This window comes from Rhyacophila brunnea, unplaced genomic scaffold, assembly GCF_057557595.1.
Source record: "Rhyacophila brunnea isolate RB1 unplaced genomic scaffold, BYU_Rbru_1.0 scaffold_9, whole genome shotgun sequence".
Taxonomy (NCBI): Eukaryota; Metazoa; Arthropoda; class Insecta; order Trichoptera; family Rhyacophilidae; genus Rhyacophila; species Rhyacophila brunnea.
In genome coordinates, this window is record NW_028233361.1 from 43,487,347 (window position 1) to 43,512,535 (window position 25,189).

Here is a 25,189-nt window from a genome sequence, read left to right on the forward strand (position 1 = left end):
ATACATTACTGACAAAATATATATTACTAAATCTAATTTAAATGCTATCCCTGCTTCAATAGAAATCTTGTCCTAGGTCCTAGTTTTCAGATACGTTTAAAAATACACCTGGCAACTTCCAAAATTCGCGAGTGACTGGCAAAAATACACGGAATTTTTTTTAATTAGGCAAGTATGTACGTACCTATAATAACAATAATCTGCACGTGTCATTGCTGGTCATCAAGGGCGTGACCTACAAGGACAATGGAAGTAAACTAGACATCGCGAACCCGACATAAAAACAGTCCTGTTAAACCTTGTAGGTATGTTAATTACTTAATCCATTTTGTTTCCAACCGGTGAGCTATTTTTTTAATGGAAAGATATTTCCGGTATTACTAAGTTTAGGCAGCAATTTATATATAACCTAATGATTCTCCTCCATTTGCCGCCCTTCGAGTAACTGCCGCCCCCAAGCGACGCTCAATCTGCCTTCCCCCACGGGACGTCACTGATTGTCTCAATATTTCGCCATGAACAAGCAGTGCATACTAAAAATGCGCGGATACAGTTAAGTATATTATGTGTGGCTTCTAATACCGAATCCATGTACTGACATAAAACGCAGAAACTCTCAATGCCAGAGTTTTATATGTATCGCCAAGAATCAAAATACATTCCAAAGACGTTGTAGACCTTGCGAGTGATCGATTGGAGAAGAGTGGATGACCGGGCAGAGTGTAAGTCTCCTTGAGGCGGCAAAAAAGGCCGCGAAAACTCATTTTTCACCAAAACCGTATTGAACAGTGTTTCATTCTCGATGATAGACAGGGCTCGAAATGTAACGGAACGCACCGGAGCGCCGTTCCGTGGAAAAAATATGTCGACCATCTGAGCTAGATAGACATAGAATAGAAAATCTGACACACTTATTTTTATAAAATACACATACGATTTGATGACTATGTAAATATCTTCAGAAAATTTGTCGAGCGCTCCGGTTCGTAAACTTTTCCATTTCGAGCGCTGATGATAGATAACATAACATTGTTACTATTTAGCTTGGTTAGTTAAGAATATAGTTACATAATATTATAAATACATTCAATTTCATTCAATTTAATATAATATGACTTCAATGGATACCATGAATGTAAAGATACATACTTGATTATTTAACATTACGGTTAATATTTATATTAATAATTTATTATCGTACATCAATGTAGATTTTTGCTTAAGTTTTTTAACAAGTTAACCCTAAAGAACTTTTGATATAATAAGTGAAAAGGGAGAATCAGTCTTAGCAGGCCAAACATTTTATATTATATATTAATATTTTATACACTTAAAATAGACAATTATTTGATTATTAATTTAGCAATTTACTCTATACGCCATCAATACAAGAAAAAGAAATAATTTTCCATTCAATTTCAAAAATGTAAACCATGTTTGATCCTAAGAGGATCATACGGGCCTCTACATAGTGAAGGTTGCGCGGTTTTGTATTTACGATAATGGATGTTAGCCACTTGCTCAACCTATTAGGTTCATAATCTGGGTCCAAACACATCTTGCAAAACACCATGTGAAGCCCGAGATAGGAAATAAACATGTAGACGCCAGAAGGCGAAACCCCAAACTGACTTGAAACAATTCCTACGATACAATACTCATGAATTAGTATTTCGATTCCAAACAACATAACCAATGACGCTGTAGATCATGGGTGGCCAACCTTTTCAGCAGCCGGGCCAGATTCTAAAAATGAAATTTCCTGCCGGGCCGCACATCCGATTTTTTTTATTATACAAAACAAAAAATAAATATATTATATATATTAATAAAATAAAACAAAAATGAGAATCAAGCATATTTATTAGGCTTCACTTTTTTTAAATAATAAAAATTAAACAAAATAACATAAAAATATTTTTTTTTAGTGAGAAGTTTGATTTTGTGTGGCAGAACTAAGTGCATCAATATCTTAGAAAGCGAAATTAGCATATCTAGCGGCAGCATTTGATATTATTTTTATTTTCTCACTGTTCCACGGGCCACAAGTTGACACATAGTCGGCCGCATGTGGCCTGCGAGCCACGGGTTGGCCACCAATGCTGTAGATTCTCATGTGTAACTAACACGTTTATAATGAAACTCCACTTTCATTTCCCACTCTCATAGAATTCGTTAGGCCAAAATTTGTTCACTTAGTGTCAGTGAAGTAAAGTTTATTTAGATTTAGACTATTGACATCATGGCCCCCACAAGGGGGGGCTGACAGGGCTCTAGCCAAGGGGGCCGGGTTCTGGGGGGGGCGGCGTGGCGGGTTCACCGGATAAATGAAATAAACATGCATCTTAAATTTGCTCTAGTAGTAAAAAAAAAGTCGCCTGCTTTATGTCGGGGTTATTACCATTTTCAAATATAATTATGGTTGTGCGATGCAATTTTTGTCCAGCCCATTGACATTTTATCAGTTTATCTACTTAGCGACCTAATAGGAATATTAATATATAAATAATAATATTAATATTTTAAGTAAATTTAATTATCGAGCGCTCCGATTCGTAAATTTTCAATTTTTTTAAATGTTCATAGTATGTCAACACAGCGACATTTCGAGCTTCCGAAATCCATAAGGTCCATTACCGTCCAGGTATCGACTTCATATTATATCATCACAGATTAGGATGTAGCTTGTAAACACCACCCATCCACGAGAAATACATATTCCAATAAAATGGTTATATTTCTTCATACAAAGCATTAAGGCTATACTTCAGTTGAGGCATGGTCTAAAAAGATCGTGGCTAGGCGATGCGCGGATTGTGAAAATGACACGTGCCGAACGAAATATAATTAATTGTCATAAAAATCCAACATGCGTCCATTTAATCTTATGTTTATTGTTATATTACTAATAATAATAGTATATTCATTAACATGTTTTCTTTTTTAAGTACATTTCTTCTTTCAACCATGTCCGATCCTGATAGGTTCATATGGGCCTCCACAGAGTAGAGGTTTGTATTGACAGATTTGGTTTTTTTACGAGAAATGGATGTCAGCAACTTGCTCAACCTATTAGGTCCATACCCTGACACCCACAAATTGAAAAACAATATGTGTACTTGCCAGACCCAGGATTCGAACCTGGGACCCACGGCGTTATAGTCCAACACTTAAGCCGCGCGGCCATCGTGGGTGTATACTATACGGTCTCCAATTCAATTAAATTTATCAATTTTCATTGCTTATTTTGGTAAAATTCATGAATTCAACAATGCAAACCTAACCTAACATAATAAATAATCCAGTATATCGGCTATTTTCAAAATTTGTTTGCTGCTGGCTTCCTGTAAAGTGTAAACCAACAAGAACCGTGTTTTATTAATTTAGACATGAATTTTATGTCAGTACTAAGTATACGACCTAAAGATGTTGGACGGTCTTTAATATACGGTCATATATTTCCGATACAACATTTCACGGTGAAGTGTGATACGGCGAATTTTATACGTACAAGTTAATGGATTTTGTTTTCACGAGAAATGGATGTAAGCCATTTGCTCAACCTATTAGGTCCATACCCTGACACCTACAAATTGAAAAACAATATGTGTACTTGCCAGACCCAGGATTCTAACCTGGGACCCTCGGCGTTATAGCCAACGCTTAAGCCGTGCGGCCACCGTGGGCATTAAGTATATACGTAAAGTTTTTTTAGTCATCTTTACACGATTTAAGAATATTTTCATCCGATGCAATGACATAACAAATCGACGTGCGCACACCTCGACGGTCGGTCTCCGATAGACGACTAGTGAGAAATTTCGTCGCACCTACTGTTGAAAACTATTTTCCGTTTCACTGAAGTATGCTCTTAAAATTAAATTTTTATATGTATCTATGGTGTGACGTGAAAACTGCTACTAACTCATTTTTAATATAATGTAACTTGTATTGTCAAACAAGAACTTCTTGTCCACGTGTTAAAACTGTGAACTAACAAGCTCATCCTATGCAGTTAATCGCACTTCCGTTTCAAATGAGAAACGCCCCTAAATTCACCAAATCAGGAGTAACATAAATTTATTATTTGTAGGTAACCTTTTTGTTTATTCCGAAGAAGAAAATGAGTCGCATCTAAAAAGAGAGCCGATACATTATTTAAACACGCGTTGCCGCCATGGCAGGTACGTCACTGAAGAGTCTTCCATTGGGTCTATTCTATGCTTATCGACCGCTAAAGTGATAAAGTGAAAAATATTATCAAACTTAGGGTAGGTTTGTATCAAAATATTAGCACTTATTGTAACAATTACACGAAGCCGGTTTTTATTGTTGCAATAAGTGCTATATTTTAACAGCACCTATCTTGCTGCTGTTAAAATATCGCACTTATTGCAACAATAAAAACCGGCTTCGTGTAATTGTTACAATAAGTGCTAATATTTTGATACAAACCTACCCTAAGTTTGATACTATTTATCAATTTAGTGTTCGATAAGTATAGAATAGACCCACATATGCGACTACAGCGACTTCCGGTTATCGACGAGATCTTGTTGTCGGACAGTATCTACTCGTTTCATCCTCAGCACCTCAATCTATATGTTATTTAATGCATAATACTGTGATACTTCGGCCAATGATGCTTTGCGGGGAATGGTAGAATTGGACACAAACTCGAATCGAGGGATGAGTAACTGACAACCGGCATTTTATTTTCAGACAAACGCATTTATTTATATTCCAATTATTTATTACACGGTAATTGTGCCGCAAAGGTAGCCATGAGCTTTTATATATTATATTTTTTTACGAAAACAGTTTATTCCATGTAGACAATTATCATAAATACCATTTTTTGTTGGCGCATCGGCTTTTCGATCCAAAAATCGTTAATTAAAAATTTGAAATTTTCATACATTTTGATACACCATTATCATAAACTAAGATTATATAAGGTAATATTAGGTTGGGGTAGGTGAGATTAAATTAGGTTATGTTAGGTTAGGTTTGGTTTGGTCTAAAAAGAAAGTTGTAAAATCTCATGGCTACCTCTACGGCACATTTACCAATTACACGTTTTGACAAAGGACATTAAATGTCCTTTGTCAAAATTTTTATAAGTTATACAATATACGCGGTTATGAAATTGATTTTGTTAATTTATTGCACCAATACACACCTGTTCGCGTTTAATATATTCTATTTAGAGGTCAACAAGAAACAAGATGAAAAATGAAAATCATATAGATCTAATAAGAAGAAATCTGATACACCAGTCATACAGAAGTCTGTGACATCAACGAGTTAGCAGTATCACTGAAGAAATGGTCTCTAGTCACGCAATAATTCTTCTGCTTTATTTGGCAAGCGGAATTAGTAATGGCCTCGCGCTGTTCGACGCTTTCAAGTCCCTCATCGGGGTCCTGGCTTCAGGTATATAATATTAGGATCAAATTAAATGTTTACAAAAATAAACTTTGAACCCAATGCACTGTGTACTCTAAATAAATAACATAAAAAATAGTCGTGAGATACCAAATCTAATGATTACAGATCAAAAATAGTTACAAGATAAAAAGAACTTTTTATATACAACGTTTTTAAATTTTCTGTTCAATTATTATGCTCAATATTCTCAAACTTGTACTTGATATGAAGTAAATAAAAAACAAACAAACAAAGAAAATATAGTTTCTTTTATTTTGTTAACTGTCAATTCATGGTGGAACTGCATTGTATTGTTGTTTTTATTTAATAAAACGCAAATTTTTTATAGTACTTATTCCACCTTTAATTAATATATTAGGCCGAAACCGATCCTAATATATTAATTAAAAGTGGAATAAGTACTATAAAAAATAGCGTTTTATTAAATAAAAACAACAAGAAAATATAGAATACTGAAATGTCATTTTGATTTCCATAGTAACGCACGTATACATTAATAATTTAGTTGCTAGGACCACCCACTTAGCAACAAATAATAGTGGATTGGATTACGAATTTCTTCCGAAATAACTTTTCATACAAACTAGAATTAATTGAAAATGAATTTAATTCTACTGAAAGATGGCTAAAAGTATTAAAAGAATGCTTTGGCATCGTGTTCTGATATATTCTAAAAGTTTCAAATGTCTAGCTAGTCGGGAAGTTAGTTAAAAATCGATTGCAAGATTTGTACTGGATAAAAAACCACCGGACAAATAAGAATACGAGCTAATAAAAACGTTGTAATCACATTTTCCTACTAAAGTTCCTATTGGTTTAGTAAGCACTGTATTATAAATATATTGTACTACATTTATACCGAATTTATTAAATGTTCACCAATTGTATAATATACTTAACTAAATTTATTTTCACGACAAAACTGCCAAAATAAATATGTACTTTTGCAATATTATTGTTAACAATTTGCCAAAAAAAAGCGTATTACGTGAAATTATTATTTAACATCATTTTTAGAATCGGGGAAAATGAAAATGAAGACTGTCAGCAAAATAAAAAATGCCTTTTTTGTTCCTTATTTCACGTTTATTGTATGATTTTATTTTTAATACTTGGTTAGATCTATTTTTATATCAACATCATTACTATAACACATTAAAAGTTTTCAGTTCATTTTTTAAATACAGATACATGTAACTGCAGGGGTATTAATTATTACTCGGGACATACAGTTCTTTTTTATTCAAAAAAGGACTTTAGATTTACTCAATAGTTATTATTAATTTTAATTTCAGTTCCAATATATGTAAATAAAAATAGCATAATCCGGTCTCTAATCTAAATAAATCATGATAAATTTTAGGGTACGGCCACGTGCCGGCGTTTTTGCTTCTTGCGTTGAGTAGCAGCATTCGGTGTGACCAGCATGCCAGCAATTTCCTTTCAGTGGTTGTAGGCAGTAGTTCCTCACCTTGTCACTGCAAAGAATTTAATATATCCACAGCAAACTAAAGAATACTTATGTATCACTCTTCTCCTTTAAATTAACATAGAAATAAATCCCGACACAAATAACGAAAGAACCTCGAAAACGACTAGTACCGCTACAACGCCCGGGCTTTGCAAACAATCAATCACTAAAGTGACTGAAGGAACAGATAATACTGGAGGATTTTGTGAAGGAGAACTCATCTTTGAAGAAACTTTTGATATGCCATCCCATACACCGTTCACACCTGAAGTTGCATTTGCTGATCAACCGGTAAGTTACTTTTTTTTGTTATCTTCTTATTTTTTTTTATTAAGGAAACAAACAGTTACATTTTGATTACAAAAATTTAAAATATAATAATGAAAAGTTATTGCAACCAGCAAAGATTCCATGTATACATTATAATATAGTTAGGCCTAACAAGATAGAGATTAAGAATAGCATAAATATAAAGAAATTACGTAAGAAAATTACATGAGAAAAATGAGGAAGAATAATGAATAATTAAATTAAGTATATTACTATATACTACATATTGTGACCAATATGTTTGACCATGTGATAGCCTTCTCAATTGCTTTATTTTTATTCCATCCCTCTTGGCATTCAGCGTGATCCAAAGTATCAAACAATTTGAAAATTTTGGCAGTTTTTATTTGATCTGTCCATTTGGAGAGAGCCTTCACTGACCTTCAACCTTACCAGTATTGGCAGTTTTTACCTTCAAGAATAGTCACATTATAAATAACCGTCTTTAGGTACATACGATAATATGCCAAGTTGTGTATAGGTTATGATCAATATTTCTCGAGAAATAATAAGAAAAGTTGATGTTTGTATGTATATATAAATGTTACGCCAAATGTGCGAAATTGACTATTACATAAAATGGGCAAAATTTTGCCAAAACCATGAAAAATGCAAGCCCGTTGCCTTATTCATGAATTAGGCTAAATATCTGCCAAGAACGTGAATTCAGCAGTAATTTTTCTTCTTAGTTCATGCATTGGGCAAATAAGATAGTAGCGCTACGGTGGTGTTTTTGCAACTAAACCAAATGTGTCAAATGCTCATGCATTGGTCAAAATAGATGGTCGCGCTCCGGTGGTGTTTTTTGCAACTAATCAAACTAACCAAATGTGTCAAATGTCATTTATTATACAAAAATATACCAATCAATAACTACAATGACGTTAATATCCATTTACTATCACCAAAAAAAATCTAGAACTATAATATTATGATAACGGAAAATTTTTATTAAAAAGTATTTTCGCGATTTGATTCGTGCTTGGGTATCAATCGTGCAATGGTCAATTGTTTGTTTGTGATAGTATGATTTGATAGTTTGATGACACTCACTTGTTAGCTAACCTCAAAATGGAGATTAAGTTGAATTCAGAATTACAGAACCTAACCTAACCTAACCTAATAATTATAATATTATAGTATGTCCAATTATAACTAATAAAACCATCCGTATTAAATTTACCTTTTCTACTGCCATTTTGACAGTTTAAGAATTCCATACCCTGGCGAATTCACGCACTCGGCAGATAATTTACCTAATTCATGAATAAGGCAACGGGCTTGACTATTACATGAATTAGGCAAAATTTTGCCCATTTCATGTAATAGTCAATTTCGCACATTCGGCGTAACATATATAAATTTATTTTTCAAAAATTTTCATATTCACATTTGTAGAGAAATCATGAATGAGAATCGGGAGAACTCGAGTTATTTAAAAAAAAAAATAGATTAGGAAACATTAGCAACTTGACGTTTTTCTTTAAAATCTTATTACCGGCAGGCACATAAGACTTTTGATTCTTTTTCCGTAAGACGTAAAAAAAACTCTCGACTATGATTCTGAAAGAGAGGTAACCCTTTGTTCCTAGATGATTTTTCTTGACTGCAATCTTAAATTCGCGGGAGATTTTTTCCCGTGAAAGCAAAAATATGCTTTTGACTTCGAATCTCGACAATTATTTTTTTCAAATTTTCTTTAGAAATTTCGATAAATTAATAAATTAATTTTGAACTGTAAATAATCTAATATTCTTATATTTGAGATTTATTTAATTTCGAGAATCTGAAATGAGTCGAAAAGTCACAAGCTTTAGTTGTGCTTTCTCTTGATCTAAACCAGTCTGTTTGCAAGTAGTATTTTAATTCTTTGCAAATTCAAATAATGTTTATGTGCTTATATAAATGTTTATTACAGGACTACCCATTTGTCGTGTACATGAAGCACAAGGAAAACCTTTTCTACAAAAATGGTTCAGTCTTCATAAAACCGCAGCTTTTGGAGCAACGTTACGATTCTGTACGCGGTGATCTTGACTTAACAGATGAGTATGTATTTACCACAGAACAGATAATAAATAGAATACCGATAGGCTATATGAACGTAGTTATGCAGAATGTAGCCAGTCCACAATAATGTCGAGCTGAAATAATAGCACTTTAGTAACAACATGATTATTAAAAATGTATGTAAAAATGTAAAATGTCAAATTGTTAATAGTATTTTATTTCAAGAATATTTTTTTTGCGGCTTGGCTATTTTCAGCAGAACGTAGAGAAAACCTTCTCGCATCTGATCTATATCAAATCTCATTTTTTTTATTTTTTGTGGACTGGCTACTTTCTGCATAACTATGTCCATATTCAATACGCCGCATATTGATGCAGGGTTTTGAATGTGTGAGTGTCCTACGAAAATGAAGCACGCATTATGCACGTGCATTAGTGTGTGAAATACACCAACATTAAATGAGCGTAAATGCATAAACCGAGAGCAGTTTTTAGTATTCGACGTAAAACGTATTTTTAACACGTGTGTAAGTTTAACTCGGATTCTTCCTTACTCGAGTCGGTTACCTGCTTCGCCTTGCCCGTTACGTATTTCAGTTCCCATTATTTCTGAGTTCCCTGGTATTTACAATATCGTGACAATCCACAAACTCTTTTTATAACGTTTTTAATCTAACAATAAAATCGTTAAACGTATAGTAAGTTATAATCTACAAAAAAAAATACTCATGGGGTAGTTCTCCCTTACTTTACTATAGGTATCGTCCCTGGCTTGGTTTAATGTAAAATAATGAAATTAAACACTAACGTTTGACACCTGTGTAGTAATGTATTAATCACTATTTGCTTCAATTTAAACCTATTATATATTCATCACTGTGCATAACGTGACCTTAGAACAATAAGGTACTCGTATCATCTGGCATTTTGGTCAATTTTGACTTTTTGGTACCAAAATTCTTATAATAATTTTCTCTTTAAAACTGTGTTACAAGATTTTAAAAAATCTTTATGGTTTATGACATAGCAGGGCATCAAATTTCTATATCAGATGCACTGGTAATTTGTTTTGGAACAACATGGTTCCATTTAAAATTTGAAAGCAACTATGGACCATTTGCTGTAAAAATAATAATTTTGGAGCAATATGGTTTCATATTCAGCTGTCAAACTAGTACATTTCTCTCAAATATTCGCGCTTCATTTTTCAACAATTTAATTAAAATAACATATAGATGAGCAATAATTTAAGTGAAAGGGGTATTGTGGACATTTAAGAGGATGATAATACTACGAATATACCTCACCAACCTACAATATCGTTGCTTTAAATACAAGGTAAGTTTGAGGTTATGTATTATTTTTGTTATTCATGTATTGCAATTAATTATTCTATTTTGTTTCAAATTTAATATAAGTAATTCTATTATCTAATTATTTTCAGCAACAATTTCAATTTATTGGATAATATAAACGATCTTCAAGTTATGGGTACTGTCTGATGATATTACAATTGATGAGAATTTTGGGTACTTATGTTTCTTTTCAAATGAGTACTTAATTTATTTGCTGTTCTCTCATATTTTGTAAATTTGACATTACATCTGAATAAATTGTTTCTAGAATATGTCATAATTTCATATATATTCTTCTTTTTATTATTCAGGTAGGTGGAAGTACTTGGAGAAGTTGCAGAGTATGTTGTTTGCGAAGAAAACATAGATGTTGGCGATGATATTGACTAAATAATAATAGTTGCAATAGCTCTTTTCATAAACTATTTAATTATTACTTCATGAATCACTGCAGTGACAATACAATGATATCTTTAAGTTTCATTTAAAAATGGAGTAATTTGAGAGGTTTTGTAATAATAGTTTTGTGAAAGTATTTTTTTTATGCCAGTCTATTATCATAAAAACTTTTTTTTTCAGAGCTGTGAAGTTATGTGAGTACACTGGAGAGTTCATCATGGATCATATGGATTCTAACAACAAAAACCTTGAAAGTGAAGATACTTTCATGTCATTTTATAAACTATTAATATTGGTCTAAATCTCAGTATTATGAAACATTTTTTTATACCACGTCTTGTCATTTTTCATAAGCTATGTTTAATTTAATATTGTTCTAATAAAGAATTAATCGAAAAAGGTATTTTTATTCAATTTTAAACACAATAATTAAGCCCTGTAGCAAAACATTTTCACAACATCAAGGTTTGTTGCTCTGATTTTTTTCGATTTTCAGAGCAATTAAGTTCCATCACAAAATTTTAATGTCTGGATTAGATAATATCAGATATATTTAGTATAAAATGCTTTGAAAATACAAACATAATGCAATAATAATAATTAATATTGTTAATATCTACCAATTTACATTGCATATAGTTAAGACTTTATTCATATTCAAAACTTTGGAGCTCAATATCTCAGTTTGGTATAAATGCCAGATGATACCTTGTTGTTCTAAGGTCACGATAATATAATCTAATTCATATTAATTGTACGTTCGTGTTATACGTCATATTTATCATTATAAGAGTAAAATCTTTATCTATTTATTTACAAAATTAAATCGATTTCATTAATAATTATCATTATAATAAGTTATAGTTTTATCATGTCCAGTGGCGGCTCGACAACTTTCTAGGTGGTGGTGTTTAGTCATTAATTATTAAATATACACACCTACCTACTTTTTCATATTATATAATATCAGGGTTGGTGAACCTTTTTACGTACGCGTGCCAAAATTTCCCAAATATTATTTTTCAACTGTCTGACGTGCCGAGCAGTTATTGGAAAAAAATAGTTTTTAAAAATTCTATTAAAAAAATGATGATGTCTAGATACCACTCACAGAACATTGTACACATATAGCTTTATCATTTTGCTTTTCAATTACGCCATACTTACATTTCGGTCCACCAATTTTGAAACTGTGCCAGAATTACTACTAGCTTCACCAAGTTTTTGTTTCTTATTTGGTGCAGTCATTTTTTATGGATAGAAATGGTATTGTTTTTTAATGTATTAATTAGTTTGGTAATTTACGCACAAATTGACAGTAGAATTGCTCCGATCAGATACATTCTCTCGCTACAGTGATCTGAAGCATTGTAAATCGATAAACATTAGAGGTTGAACTAATGAGGTTAGTGCGATAATATTATAAGTATTTGACGCAAAAAGTCTAAGGACCGACCTATGCAATTATATATTTCAAATTAACCTTATGCTTATTCTTGAAGAGTATTTGCCTGCTATTTTTTATACAATGCGATCTGTGATATATTATTATTATTGACATACTCCTGGACTTCCCGTCTTCAATGGGGAGCCGGAATAAAGTTTTGTAGGCCTAAGCGTATAGCTTGGTCACATAGTCAATTAACATAATATGAAAGGCTTATGACGTATCACTTGGCTATCTGGATAAAAAGAAATAGTTTGTAATTATATGTAAGATTTTGCTGTTTGAGTTTGAAAGAGATGGGTGTAAAAGATGTAAGCGTGAAAGAGAGTTAGCATGTAAGTCTTTTGTAGCGACTGTACCACTCACTAACTTGTCAAGTGAGATTTTTTTCTTTTATTTAAAGGCAGTCGAAAAAAAATACGAGTGGCGAGCGGACGCAAATTGAGTTCGCAAACTCGCGCGCACAAAAATAAAACTAATGTTGGCCATTAATAACTAGAATATAAGTGATATTATGATATAGTTAATTAAGGAACTAAGTTTAAGGAACTATAGAAACGATAATAATAAATATATATGTCACTGTTTAACATAAGTTTCTTTCTTGTAAAAAAAAAAAAAAATCATAGTAAAATACAAAGCCACGTGCTTTCCAAAAAAACACAAGGACTTTTACTTAATTAATTTTTGTGAATCCTGAGTTCGACACAGTTCTGAGCTAGCCCAGAACTCGGGATATCTTATTATGAGTATTTTTTCTCTCTTCAAACGCGTGCCATGCAAAATCATCTTGCGTGTTACTGGTGGCACGCGTGCCATAGGTTCGCCACCACTGTTATATACTATGTATCAAGCTACTTACATAGGTTGCCGTTTATATTTCGGGAATTTGCAACACTGGTGTTGCTAGGTGCAATTTGACTTCTGTATTTTAAAGTTTGACATTTTTAACGGCAAAAGTACTCAGAACGTTTTAACAAACGGACGCCTTTTGTTTTTTTAAATTCATTTGAAAATTTTATCTTGGCCAAAAAATGGAATTAACTCTTGAAAATTTTCTTGCGATTATTTTTAACAACTTTCGACGTGGATTATCACGGGAACAGTGCATTGCTGAACTTAATGCTTTATATGGAGATGAAGCACCATTAAAAACTACTGTATATCGCTGATTTAGCGAATTTTATCGTGGCTGTCGTTCGCTCACAGACGAGCCGCGTGAAGGTCGTCCAAAATCCGTTGTTTCTCTAGAAAACATCGATGCTGTGCGTAAACTGATAATGCAAGATCGTCATGTGACATACCGTGAGAATGAGACATCTCTGGGCATTAGTAACACTAGCGTGTATATGATCTTGCATGAACATTTAGACGTAAGGACGCTATGTTCGCGTTGGGTCTCGCATAATTTGACAATCGCTTAGAAAGAGGCGCGTGTCGATTGGTGCAAGGAAATGTTCAAAAAATACGATCGAGGTACTTCAAAAATCGTTAATAAGATTGTTACAGGTGACGAATCTTGGATCTATACGTATGAGCCCGAAAATAACAGCAGTCGACCGTATTGGTCTTCCAAAAAGAGTTTAAACCAAAAAAAGTTGCTCGCGCTCGAAGCACTTCGAAGCAAATGGTCGCCTGTTTTTTTCGGAAAAAACGGGCCATGTCGCAACTGTATTTTTAGAAATTCATAGAACAGTCAATTCTGAATGGAACACAACTATTTGTTTTCCAGAAGTTTTTGGTGAAATGAGAAAAAGCAACCGTCGGCGTCAAATCATCATTTATCAAGACAATGCGAGCTCTCACACATCGGCTCAAACAAGCGCCTATTTGAGCACTCAAAACATCAAATTGATTGGTCATCCGCCGTACAGACCCGAGTTGGCACCAAATGATTTCTTTTTATTCCCGACAGTCAAAGATAAATTGCATGGTCAACGATTTTCTAAACCAGAAGAGGGGGTTGATGCATTTACAAACCATGTTTTGGAGTTACCTTCTACAAAGTGGCAAAAATGCTTTACAGATTGGTTCAAACGCATGGAAAAGTGTATAAATTGTCGTGGAGAATATTTTGAAAAACAATAAAACTGTTTTCATTGATAAAAAATTCGTTTTTGTTTGTTATTCCCGAAATATAAACGGCTACCCTCGTATAATATAATTTTATTAACGAGAAATGGGTATTTTTTCAGAATACATAGTATGATTACATGAGTCATTACTTGATCACACCTGAAAACGTGTTTAAAAATATTACTTAACTTAATAATAATAATAATTACAAGATAAAAAGAACTTTTTATATACCATGTTTTTAAATTCTCTGTTGAATCAAATAAACTTGACGATTCTATGTATTCATAAAAACTTTTTATTGTACTTGATAGAAATACTGAATAAATATAGAATACTGAAATGTCATTTTGACATTTCATATTGATTTCCATAGTAACCCACGTATATATTAATAATTTAGTTGCGAGCCCACTTAGCCACCAATAATAGTGAGTAGTAAATATTACTTTTAACGATTTTTTTTATGAAACATACAAAACAGAATTAACTGAAAATGAATTCAATTCTGCTTAAAGATGGCCAAAAGTATTAAAAGAATGCATTGTCGTCGTGTACTGATGTATTATAAAAGTTTCAAATATCTATCTAGTCGGGAAGTTGGTTAAAAATCTTGGACAAACAAGAAAAAAATTGTACTGCACAAGAAAAAATCTGTACCGAACAAACAAGAATACGAGCTAATAAAAACGTGGTAATAATACTTAGAATAAAGTTACCATTATCGGCTTTGAAGAACGAAATACAGCGACCTTTTTTACTCACCTAGTGGTTATTTGAATCGCTCCACAATATGCGTATAAAACGCTAAGTGCTCAGCCGTAGTGGTTTGGCGGGCGCGGCGCGGCGGCGTCTTGCGGAACTCAAACGCTTTTGTATTGCATGATATAAATAGCTCTTTTAACTTCAATTTAAACTCTCATTAGGTACTTCATTTGCTTTCAGATGCACAGCACCCCTTGATAGTGAACTGTGTCGCATGACTTCGACGAGGTCATCAATTCTACCTCCAATTATCAGCGCAAAGATTACTACCAAGAATTCATTCAGTTTTACTTATGGGAGAATTGAAGTTGTAGCCAAACTTCCTGTAGGAGATTGGATTTACCCAGGTAAACAATATAGATTCCATGGTTCACACGACTTCATGACATGCTCGCCTTTCATTCTCTCGAAGCTCGTAGGTCACTTCTGCTCTTTTGATGCTTCTCGTCACAGCAATGACCTGTTTTGGACGAAAACTGTTTTCTCGTGTCAGACTTATCAGTCACCAATAGCGAGAACGTTGCGGCTGGTCAATGTACTCCCTAGAGACGGAGACATTTTCAGTGATGCGCTATATATTTTATTTTTTAAATTCTACTTTATTGTTTAATTTTTTTTTTTCTTGAATTTTTTTGATTAGAAAATTGTTGTTTACTGTTTTTTTTCTATAAGACTATCCTTGATTTGACTGTTCTTTTCATTATAAATGTCATGTTGTGAAAGTCTTGAATTAATAATTTGTTATGTACGTTCTCAATTATTTTTTTTAAATTAAGTAAATAAATTAACGTCGTGTGATTTCTAAGCTCGTTAAACGATGATAAGCCACTCTCAGACGGTAAATTTATTTGACTACGCGAAATGGCAGCTTTTAAGGGGCGCGACGTAGATTTATTCGTTGGTCCTTTTAGAAGAATTTCGTGATCGACGTTTGTATGATTTATTAAAAACTTTACAATATTAATGAACAGAACGCGGTTATATTATTATAATTCGTCGACTAGTTTTATTATATGCCTATTTCATCAACTAACTCGCTTGACTCTAATTGGGCAACTGAACACAGTGTATTCGTTTTCAGAAATCATGCAAAACTAAGGCGCTTAACTAGATAAGCTCGGTGGTAGACTGAGCTGAACTCACTGATAACTAAAGGCTCATTTAGATGAGTTACTGCGGATAATCATCCGCAGGGAATTGAATCCAGGCATTCACTTTTTATTTGCACGATTCACCGAAAGTGAAATACTCAATTCATTCCAAAATGGCGTCAAGTGAAATTGCGGTGCAGGTCCGAATTCAAACTATTTGTGATTATTTGTGTTATATGAATGCAGAAATTTTATCGAGAGAAAGAGAAATAGGAAAAAGAGGCGTTGGTGAATAAAACCTTAAAACCATGGGTTATGCGATGTAATATCATGGGAAATATGAAGATAGTACTCAGGGATGCAGTGCGCATGCGTGGAATGGGCAGTGATATGGGTGCGCGATGCAGTAATTTTTAAATCATCCGTAGTCATCAAAAATAGAACCAGCTGAACTTCATTTAGTTTTGATTCCGGGTGATCACTTTAGATGATTTGTTGATGAATGTGCGTTTACGCTAACACTGGGGTGATTCCTCCACGATGATCGTGAAAAGTGAACCGGAGTACTTAATAAGTTGATGAAAATATTAACATAGTTATCTAATAATTGCATGTGTATTTTACAAAAATAAGCGTTTTAGATTTTTACGTTATATAGCAAATCTATCTAACTGTCAAATTAATATGTCCACAAGACGAAGCAATAATTTTTGGGATTTTACGAACCGGGACGGCGCTCCGGTGTGTTCCGGTCCATTTTGAGCCCTGAAACGGGCTCTAAAAGTCAAGCAGTCCTCTATAGTCTATACAGCCGAACTAGCAACCCCCATCTGCCTTCTACGTCAGTGCTCCGCAACCGGTGTGCCGTCAGACGATTCTAGGTGTGCCGCGGTGCATTGCTTCCAAAAAAACGTAAATAATTTTTTATATTATACAATACTTACTTAATAGCCAAATTTGCGTACAAATGGGTGGTAATATATTTGAGCTCCTCCATGAACTTAATAAAACAATGCAAGATCAGAATGAAAATATATTGACGAGCTCTGATAAATTAGAAGGAGTTAAGACAAGGATCTCCACAAATGTACCAAAGGACCTACCAGGCTACCATTAAACAAACAATTAATTTTGAACACGCCTCAAAAACATTTAACTTTGCTGCAAAAAAAAATCATAAATACTTTTACATAACCAATACGACTGGATTTGAAACCCCTTTGCAACCAATACCGAAAATTCTATAGAAGTGCTTTCCCTATAAATTCGAGAGGAATTAGTTGAATTGAGAAACAATAGGACGCTAAAACTGAACTTCGCCGATGTTCCATTGGTTATTTTCTGGATTTCGGTTAATAAAGAATATCATCGGATTCCGACAAGGCTCGCAGTTAAGCTCCCATTTCCTACGACATATATCTAGGTTAGAAAAGTTTTTCAACTCAAGTTATAATTAAAAATAATAAGTACTCTTGCTTGAAGGGTTTTGGCCGAGAACTTCGTGTTGCTCTTTCAAATATCAAGTCAAAATATATAAAACTTTTACTTTCATTGAAGCAACGTCAGTTATACATGGAAATGTACATTTAGTTCTTCATCGTGTGTTATGTTGTTTGTATATTTAATTATTTATGAAATAAAATATAAATTAATGTAATTGTGGTGCATGGCCCCCACAAGGGGGCTGACAGGGCTCTAGCCTGCGGACCCAGGCTCAGGGGGGGCAGTGTGGCAGGTCAACCAAATAAGTGAGATAAACACAAATTATAAATTTCCAAGATAGACTGGAAAAGGAAGCGAGCCGGCCAGAAGATGAAGGACGCCTGCGTGAAGTTTGCGCTACTTTTAAATACTCCAGACCAATTCATTGAGATCAAAAACCCGGCCTCGCTCGGTCGCGAAGCCACCGAGGCCGGGCCTCATCACCAAACATTCATGCTTTCACCAGAGATAGGCACCACATATAAAGGGAGTAGACGTAAAATACCGTCTTGGCATCCCAGTTTGATAAGCAAATATCCCAAGCAAGTAAGCAAAGTATAAATTTTCACTAATAGTAAAAAAGTCGCCTGTGGCGCTATTTTCCTACGCTGGTATTAATATTTTAAAACATGCGATTGTACGAAACAATTTATTATTAATATGTCAATACTCGACAAATAATTATTCTTAACCCGACAACTAACCATAATTGAAGTGAATGTACTAATAAATACAAAAAAATCGGTAGACATACAATCAATACCATTAATTTTACCTCGAACACCATTTAAAAAACGCTATTTTAGAGTATGTGGGGTCCATATTTTGGTGTATAAATTGTTTTCCGTGTAGTGTCCCGCGGAATTCTGGGAAGACCTTTAGTGTGCCGTGGGTGAGAAAAGGTTTCGGAGCACTGTTCTACGTGATAACGTTACTGTGGCTTGTTAGTGGAAGCGCCTGGACGGTACTTTGTGTAACACCCGAGAAAGTGTTCGGACTCCCATGCGTTGCGTTATAATATTACATTAAATTTAAGAGATTATGATGGAATTACTATACACTATGCAGTGTATTATAGTTGTAAGTACATACTACGCTCTTCTTCTTCATCGTTTCGGATATTCAATGGCTGCAGGTTGTCATTCCGAAATTTGATAAAGACACATTTTCCTTACCTTGTAGGATCTCATTTAAGTTGCATTTTAGTGGGCATGCTTTACAATAAAATATGTTTTACTTAGCACTTCGTTGCATCACACTTTCAAACTTGGTTATCAGAGTACTATGCTTTATCAAGGTTCGCAGACTGCCGACGATATGTGCCATATCCACATGTGGAGCCTAAGATAAACTTTAATGAACTTTCAAAGATATTTATCATTTATTCATTCTTATTATATGGTCCATCATTATTATAAATATTATAGGGTTGTATCATCACCGAGGTCGATCTATCTATAAATTATATTTTTATTTATTACAGAAATACAGTTACAGCCAAGATTCAATAAGTACGGGGAGAGAGACTATGCATCAGGAATAATGAGAATTGCATTTGCCAAAGGAAACCGGATATACGCCAAAGATTTAGAAGCTGGACTAATCATGCACAATGATAAATATGCAAGAGGGGTCAACATGAAATACAAAAACGGAATAAACGATTGGAGCAAAGACTTTCATAATTACACCATGATATGGAGGCTAGGTAATGAAGTATATTTTGTTTTTTCATTTCTTTACACTGTTAGATTACTCACATAATGTGAAAACGATTCTGAGAAATATATAACCACTATAAAAAATCTTTTTGAAAAAATACGACACCATGCAGGCGCCAGTGGCAAAGGGTGGAGGTAGGCTGTTAAGATCCGCCATAAATAGTGCACATTAAACTTTGCTAGTCATACGTATTTGTTTTTATTAAACTAAGACTACAATTTATAGACGGTATTAGTTCGTTTTTTAAAGTAAATTAAGCCCTGCCCAACCAAACCACATTAGTTTTGGTATACTTTCGGCGATACGACAAAATTGTGCACACTTTTTCAGTCATACATATTTGTTTTCGTTGGATTCATCAAGCCATGCCTATACCAAACCGTAATCGATAAAAAATATTCTTCTTTCTATAAAATATCCAAAGTTATGTATGATTTAATTGCATAATTCTAGATATTTTATAGATATATGAGTATTTTTTGACTATTATCTATTATGGCTTGGTTTTAGCAAGGTTTCATTGAATATTAAAATCTAACCAACACCATCTGTAAACTGTAGTGTTATTTCAATGAAAACAAATACGTATGACTGATAAAGTTAAGTGTGCACAATTTATGGAGGATCTTAACAGCCTACCTCCACCCTTCGCCACTGGCAGGCGCCCATGTGATCTAACCACTAAACTATACGTGTCTTATCTAACCGCGAAGTTAACTAATGTTTTTACAATACTGTCTTTTCTAGTCGTAAAATTATATTTGTTCACTAAAATAATGTTACATTCTTAAATATTGTGAATTATTTATTGAATAAAAAAATAGTTTGATATAATATAAGATTACGGTTAAATCTATTATGGGGCAACTGCTGTTTCGACAAGTTAGGCCTTCATCCAGCAATGAATTAACCCCAGCTGATGACGATGATTAAAAATGCTATGTTTTTATTGTTCATTGATGACTTGAAATTATTCATGAAAGTTTTCCCCTTGGACAATTATTGTCGTCAGCAAGTTTAAATGCATTATATTTTGTTGGTGAAATAACGTTGTAGGTATACTCTATGCCACCTTGTTATTTGGCAACACTGCTCTGAAGAATACAATCTGCTTTCTTTTGTTTTTATATAATATCGTTTATTTTTCATCTTCTGTCACTATTTCGATATTATATCACACGTATTTTAATGTAATCTTGAATCCTATTTCAGTTATAAAACCCGAATTATACGTAATCATAAGGTACACGAATTGTTCGAAATATAGGTATATCAGCATCTCTCCTTTATAATTATATAATGTTACAGAGCTATTTATCCATTTGCATTTGGCATTTGATTGCCTTAAAAATATAAAAATATCGGAGGAAAACATGACTGATATGAATACTAGACATGATAGTGATCATGTCTAGTATTGCCATGTCAGTGGCGCACCCAGGGGGGAGCCAGGGGCCCTGGCACCCCTCAAACATGAAAATTATCAGAATGATTTTAAACATCGAAATTGAAAGCCAACAAACTATACCTTTGAGCTTGGACAAATAAAAACACGGCAAAAAATGATTTGTAATTCTCTAGCACCCTTTTTAGAAAAATTTCTTAGAGTTTAATATCTAACACAAAAATTTTGAAACACTAATGACAGGTTTTTTTAGAAACCCAATCCCTAATGGAACTGTCAAAAAATTCTCGGTGTCCACCCGAATTCCGGAGTGGTGTAAGTCATGGCTGGGGAGGGCTGACAGGGCGCCAGCCTGGGGGCCCGGGCTGTGGGGGGCCCGGCGTGTCGGGTTGACCAGATAATTAATAGTAAAAAAAGTCGCCTGCGGCGCTAGTATACTTCATGGCCATGAACATTTTCAATTATATAATTGTGCAATATATTTTTTGATTATTATGTGTCGATACTCGACAGCTCCATTATTAAAGTAGATGTAACAAAAATCGCCAATAATTCACTGTATAAGTATCCTTAATTTGAACTAAAACACAATTTGAAAAACGTTAATGTGGTGTTTCATACTGCCTTTGATCTTAGCGGTAGGTAGGGGGCCCGCCAAATAATCTAGCCTGAGAGCCCGTTTCAGGATGTGGGACCATGGTGTAGGTACAGCGAGTGCAATAGACAAATGACCGATAAACGAGAAATTAGGCTGTGAAGAAGAAAAAGAGCCTATGGGACTAATTTACATTCTCCTCCTTGCCCCCCCCCTAATATTAAATCCTGGGTGCGCCACTGATAGTGATATACACAGTGGTGGACCCATAAATACTGGACGTATGGGAAACCTACCTGAATAATATGTATTTTTCTAGATAGCGTAACTGTAGCAGTCGATGGTGAAGAATTCGGAACCATTATTCCTGGCCGTGGAGGACTTATTCGGGGAACACAAATCACGACCAATAGAACTGAACAACTTTGGCGGAAAGGCACGATACTGGCTCCATTTGACGAACCTGTAAGTTTTCAATGATCCTCTCGTCAGCTTATCTTGCAAATTGTGTATTATTTTAGCCAGTAGATGTACTTCGATTGTGTTATTTTGTTAGTGGCTGTCACTCCAATATCTGTATTGTAATAAAGTAAATAATAATGGAATCGTGGACTCTAGATGTGAAGCAGTGACGTGCGGTTAGGCTAACGAATGCTAACATTATAATTTTGAGAGCAGTGGCGGTTTTCCATGAAGCAGACGATTTAAAAAATAATTGATGCATAAAAAATCCTGACAATATAACTATTGATGAAAATACATAATTTTGTACCATGCACTAGAGGTGAGTTGGAAATACTGTCACCAGTTTGTGTACTCAAGTTTAGGATGAAACTACCCATACTCAGTATGTGTGGCCCAATAAACTCGCCAGTTGGTAGACTTTCAACACTATTGACATCAAATGCGCGCGAACGAGATAGCACTTCAATATATGTATATCTTAATTTATTAGTCTGTTGCATTCGAATGTATGAATAATAGGTTATAAATTTTGTATCGTAGCACAGTGGTGAGATGACGCACAGGTTTAGTCTTGTTATGACCGCTCAAAACATGTTTAAAATTTAAAAAAAAAACACTTTTATTCATATTTGTTAACAATAATATTGTAACATAACAGAAAGACAACTCATAAATTTAAAATGTGTTGAAAATGTCATAATAAATGGGACTTTTCGACAAGCAGAGCTCAGCATATTTTTAGCGCACAGTCTGAGTTCCCTCAGCCGATACGTATTTCAAAAATTAATATGGAGTTGGTTTTAGTTTCAGTTAAGTATGAAACTTTTGTCGCATACGCACGCTCTATATAGTATTCCAAATAGTAGTAAGTATTTTGGAACAAGTTTCTATACTAAGTATTTTTTTATACTGGCAGTAAGTATACTTAGTCTTCAAAATCGATCAGTTTTCCCATCTTTACCATGCACTGAGCGCGATACCCGAGAGATGCAGATTCGATCCTGCTGGGTGTCCTATTTAAAAAAAAAAAAAAGATTTTTTTTTCTATTGGTTATAATATATTTTCTCAGAAGTGTTTTCAAAATTATGTATGTTCAATAATTAGAAGGCTTGATTCTTAAATATTGTGAATTATTCGTTGAATAAACAAAATAGTTAATTATAACTATTGTTGTATTGTACCCACTATAATACCCACTGTGAGAGTGCCTCCAAACCTATCAGCACCACATACCTCAACGTGCCTAAAACCACAACTGTTTGACGGTGGATTTCATGTCAATGCTCGAATTTTCATTAGATGATGCGTCTGCCAATAAAGTTTAAAGATTGGTTTATTTATCTGTTCAATATAGCCAAAAATAAATAATAGAATACAGACCTATTAAGTTAGTATCGTAAATATATTACATATTTTTAAACAATTTTAAACAAAAAAATAATGGTGACGGCATTCTGAGTCTGCATACGGGCGGCATTTTGCCTAGGGACGTCACTGCTGTGAAAGTATGTGAATTGGTCAACAATTTTAGAGGTAATTTGCCAGTAGGGTAACTATAGATACGCTAGGAGAAGTGGGGGAAAAGTAAAAGTAATGAATAATAATTATCCTACTCAATATCTGCGACTGAATTATACTATGTACCTATATTCTGTATTTTGCAGTTCTGCATTGCGATTGGCGTGGCAGTGGGAGGAAGAGAATTCGAAGACTTGCCGGGGAAGCCCTGGAGCAATGATTCCCGAAGAGCAATGTTGGATTTCTGGCAAGACAAACTTAGCTGGTACCCCACGTGGAACAGTGAACCGACCCTACAAGTGAAATCTGTCAGAGTATATGCGCTCTAGCCAAAATTAATCACATTATTATTTTAAAACCATAATATACCATCTTCCTTTCGTCGTTCCTGCATTTTTAGCTCTTCAAGCGGAGCATAATATGGTCATGGACAATTTTAAGCTTAAGCGATTTGAAATAGTATCACGTTTATTATGAATTTTAAGGGCCCACGTATCCCGTAAACCAGGGGAGGGCAAACTTTTTGGCTGGAGGGCCAAATTCAAGAATTCAAAATGAGTGGCGGGCCGCAAGTAAAATACCATTTTTAGATATACACTATTTATTATCACGAAAAATAAACATTATAAAAAAAATAATGAGAAGAATGAAACTGTTGTACATTTTTGAACATTTTTTTCAAATTCAGATGTTAATTTTGTAGTTGAAATTTTCAAAACTGCTTGTAAATGGGCATCGGAGATATTTGATCGTAAAGAATTTTTATCGAGGTTCATGATCGAAAATGTTTGTTCACATATATAGATTAATCCAAAAATAACGAACATTTTTCTTGCATAATCTTTAAGTTGGTCGAATTTGTCTGAATTGAGGGCATTGTAAAATTTGGAGATTTCTTCACGACGATGCAATTCTCTTAAATCAGTGTCACACTGCAGATCAATAATCTCAAGTCGTATCTCTGTCGGTACACTATCAATATCTATTGAAAATGGATCGCGTACTATTGCCAAACAAATTTTAATCTATTGTCAATATTTTTTAAAAAATATATAAAAAAGTTATTCGTTATCAGAAGTACAATTAATGATATCGGGCCGCAAAAAAATACCCGGCGGGCCACATGAGGCCCGCGGGCCGCAGTTTGCCCCCCTCTGCCGTAAACTATTGTGTTCCTTGACTTAATAGGTGGGTAATAAAATATCCACCTACTTTATTGTGTTAATTTGTTACATAAGCTCGTCATTGTATAAGCTAGAGTTAACTGTATACATTGTCAGTGTGTATTTGCCTTTTGGTGAGTACACATAGCGCATAAAGATGTCGAAAGGCGAAACCTGAGTAGCAAAAAACGACTCAAATAGAATAATACAAAACTTAAATCCATTGGAATTTAAAGATGTATAAGTTGTTATTTATTTATTTATTAAATAGAAAAACATTGTGCATATAACAAATTACGAAATTCAGGACGTTCACAATACAAGAGTTACTGTTAACTGGTTAAGTTTAATTATTATAGAATAAATCAAGTTAAATAAAAATATAAACCAAAGATTAGTCTCAGAAATGAGAAGAAAAATATGACAAGCACATCAATGAATAT

General features: G+C 33.9%; 1 protein-coding gene across 1 annotated transcript; it reads left to right on the forward strand.

The window, feature by feature from the left end:
* Positions 1–5,277: 5,277 nt before the first annotated feature.
* Positions 5,278–24,626, forward strand: LOC147063687 (beta-1,3-glucan-binding protein-like). Its single transcript, XM_085959407.1, has 7 exons — positions 5,278–5,436; positions 7,005–7,213; positions 9,171–9,301; positions 15,485–15,651; positions 19,361–19,585; positions 21,919–22,064; positions 23,730–24,626. Exons 1-7 carry the CDS (start codon positions 5,328–5,330, stop codon positions 23,910–23,912), a joined length of 1,170 nt encoding a protein of 389 aa, XP_085815533.1. The 5' UTR covers positions 5,278–5,327; the 3' UTR covers positions 23,913–24,626.
* The last annotated feature ends 563 nt before the right edge of the window (positions 24,627–25,189 follow it).

What these genes read in the sequence shown, in the direction of transcription:
- LOC147063687 (XM_085959407.1), top strand. Translation starts at nt 5,328, where the DNA reads ATGGTCTCTAGTCACGCAATAATTCTTCTGCTTTATTTGGCAAGCGGA. An exon ending in CATCGGGGTCCTGGCTTCAG is followed by an intron (nt 5,437 to 7,004) that starts GTATATAATATT and finishes AAATTAACATAG; the next exon opens with AAATAAATCCCGACACAAAT. An exon ending in GATCTTGACTTAACAGATGA is followed by an intron (nt 9,302 to 15,484) that starts GTATGTATTTAC and finishes ATTTGCTTTCAG; the next exon opens with ATGCACAGCACCCCTTGATA.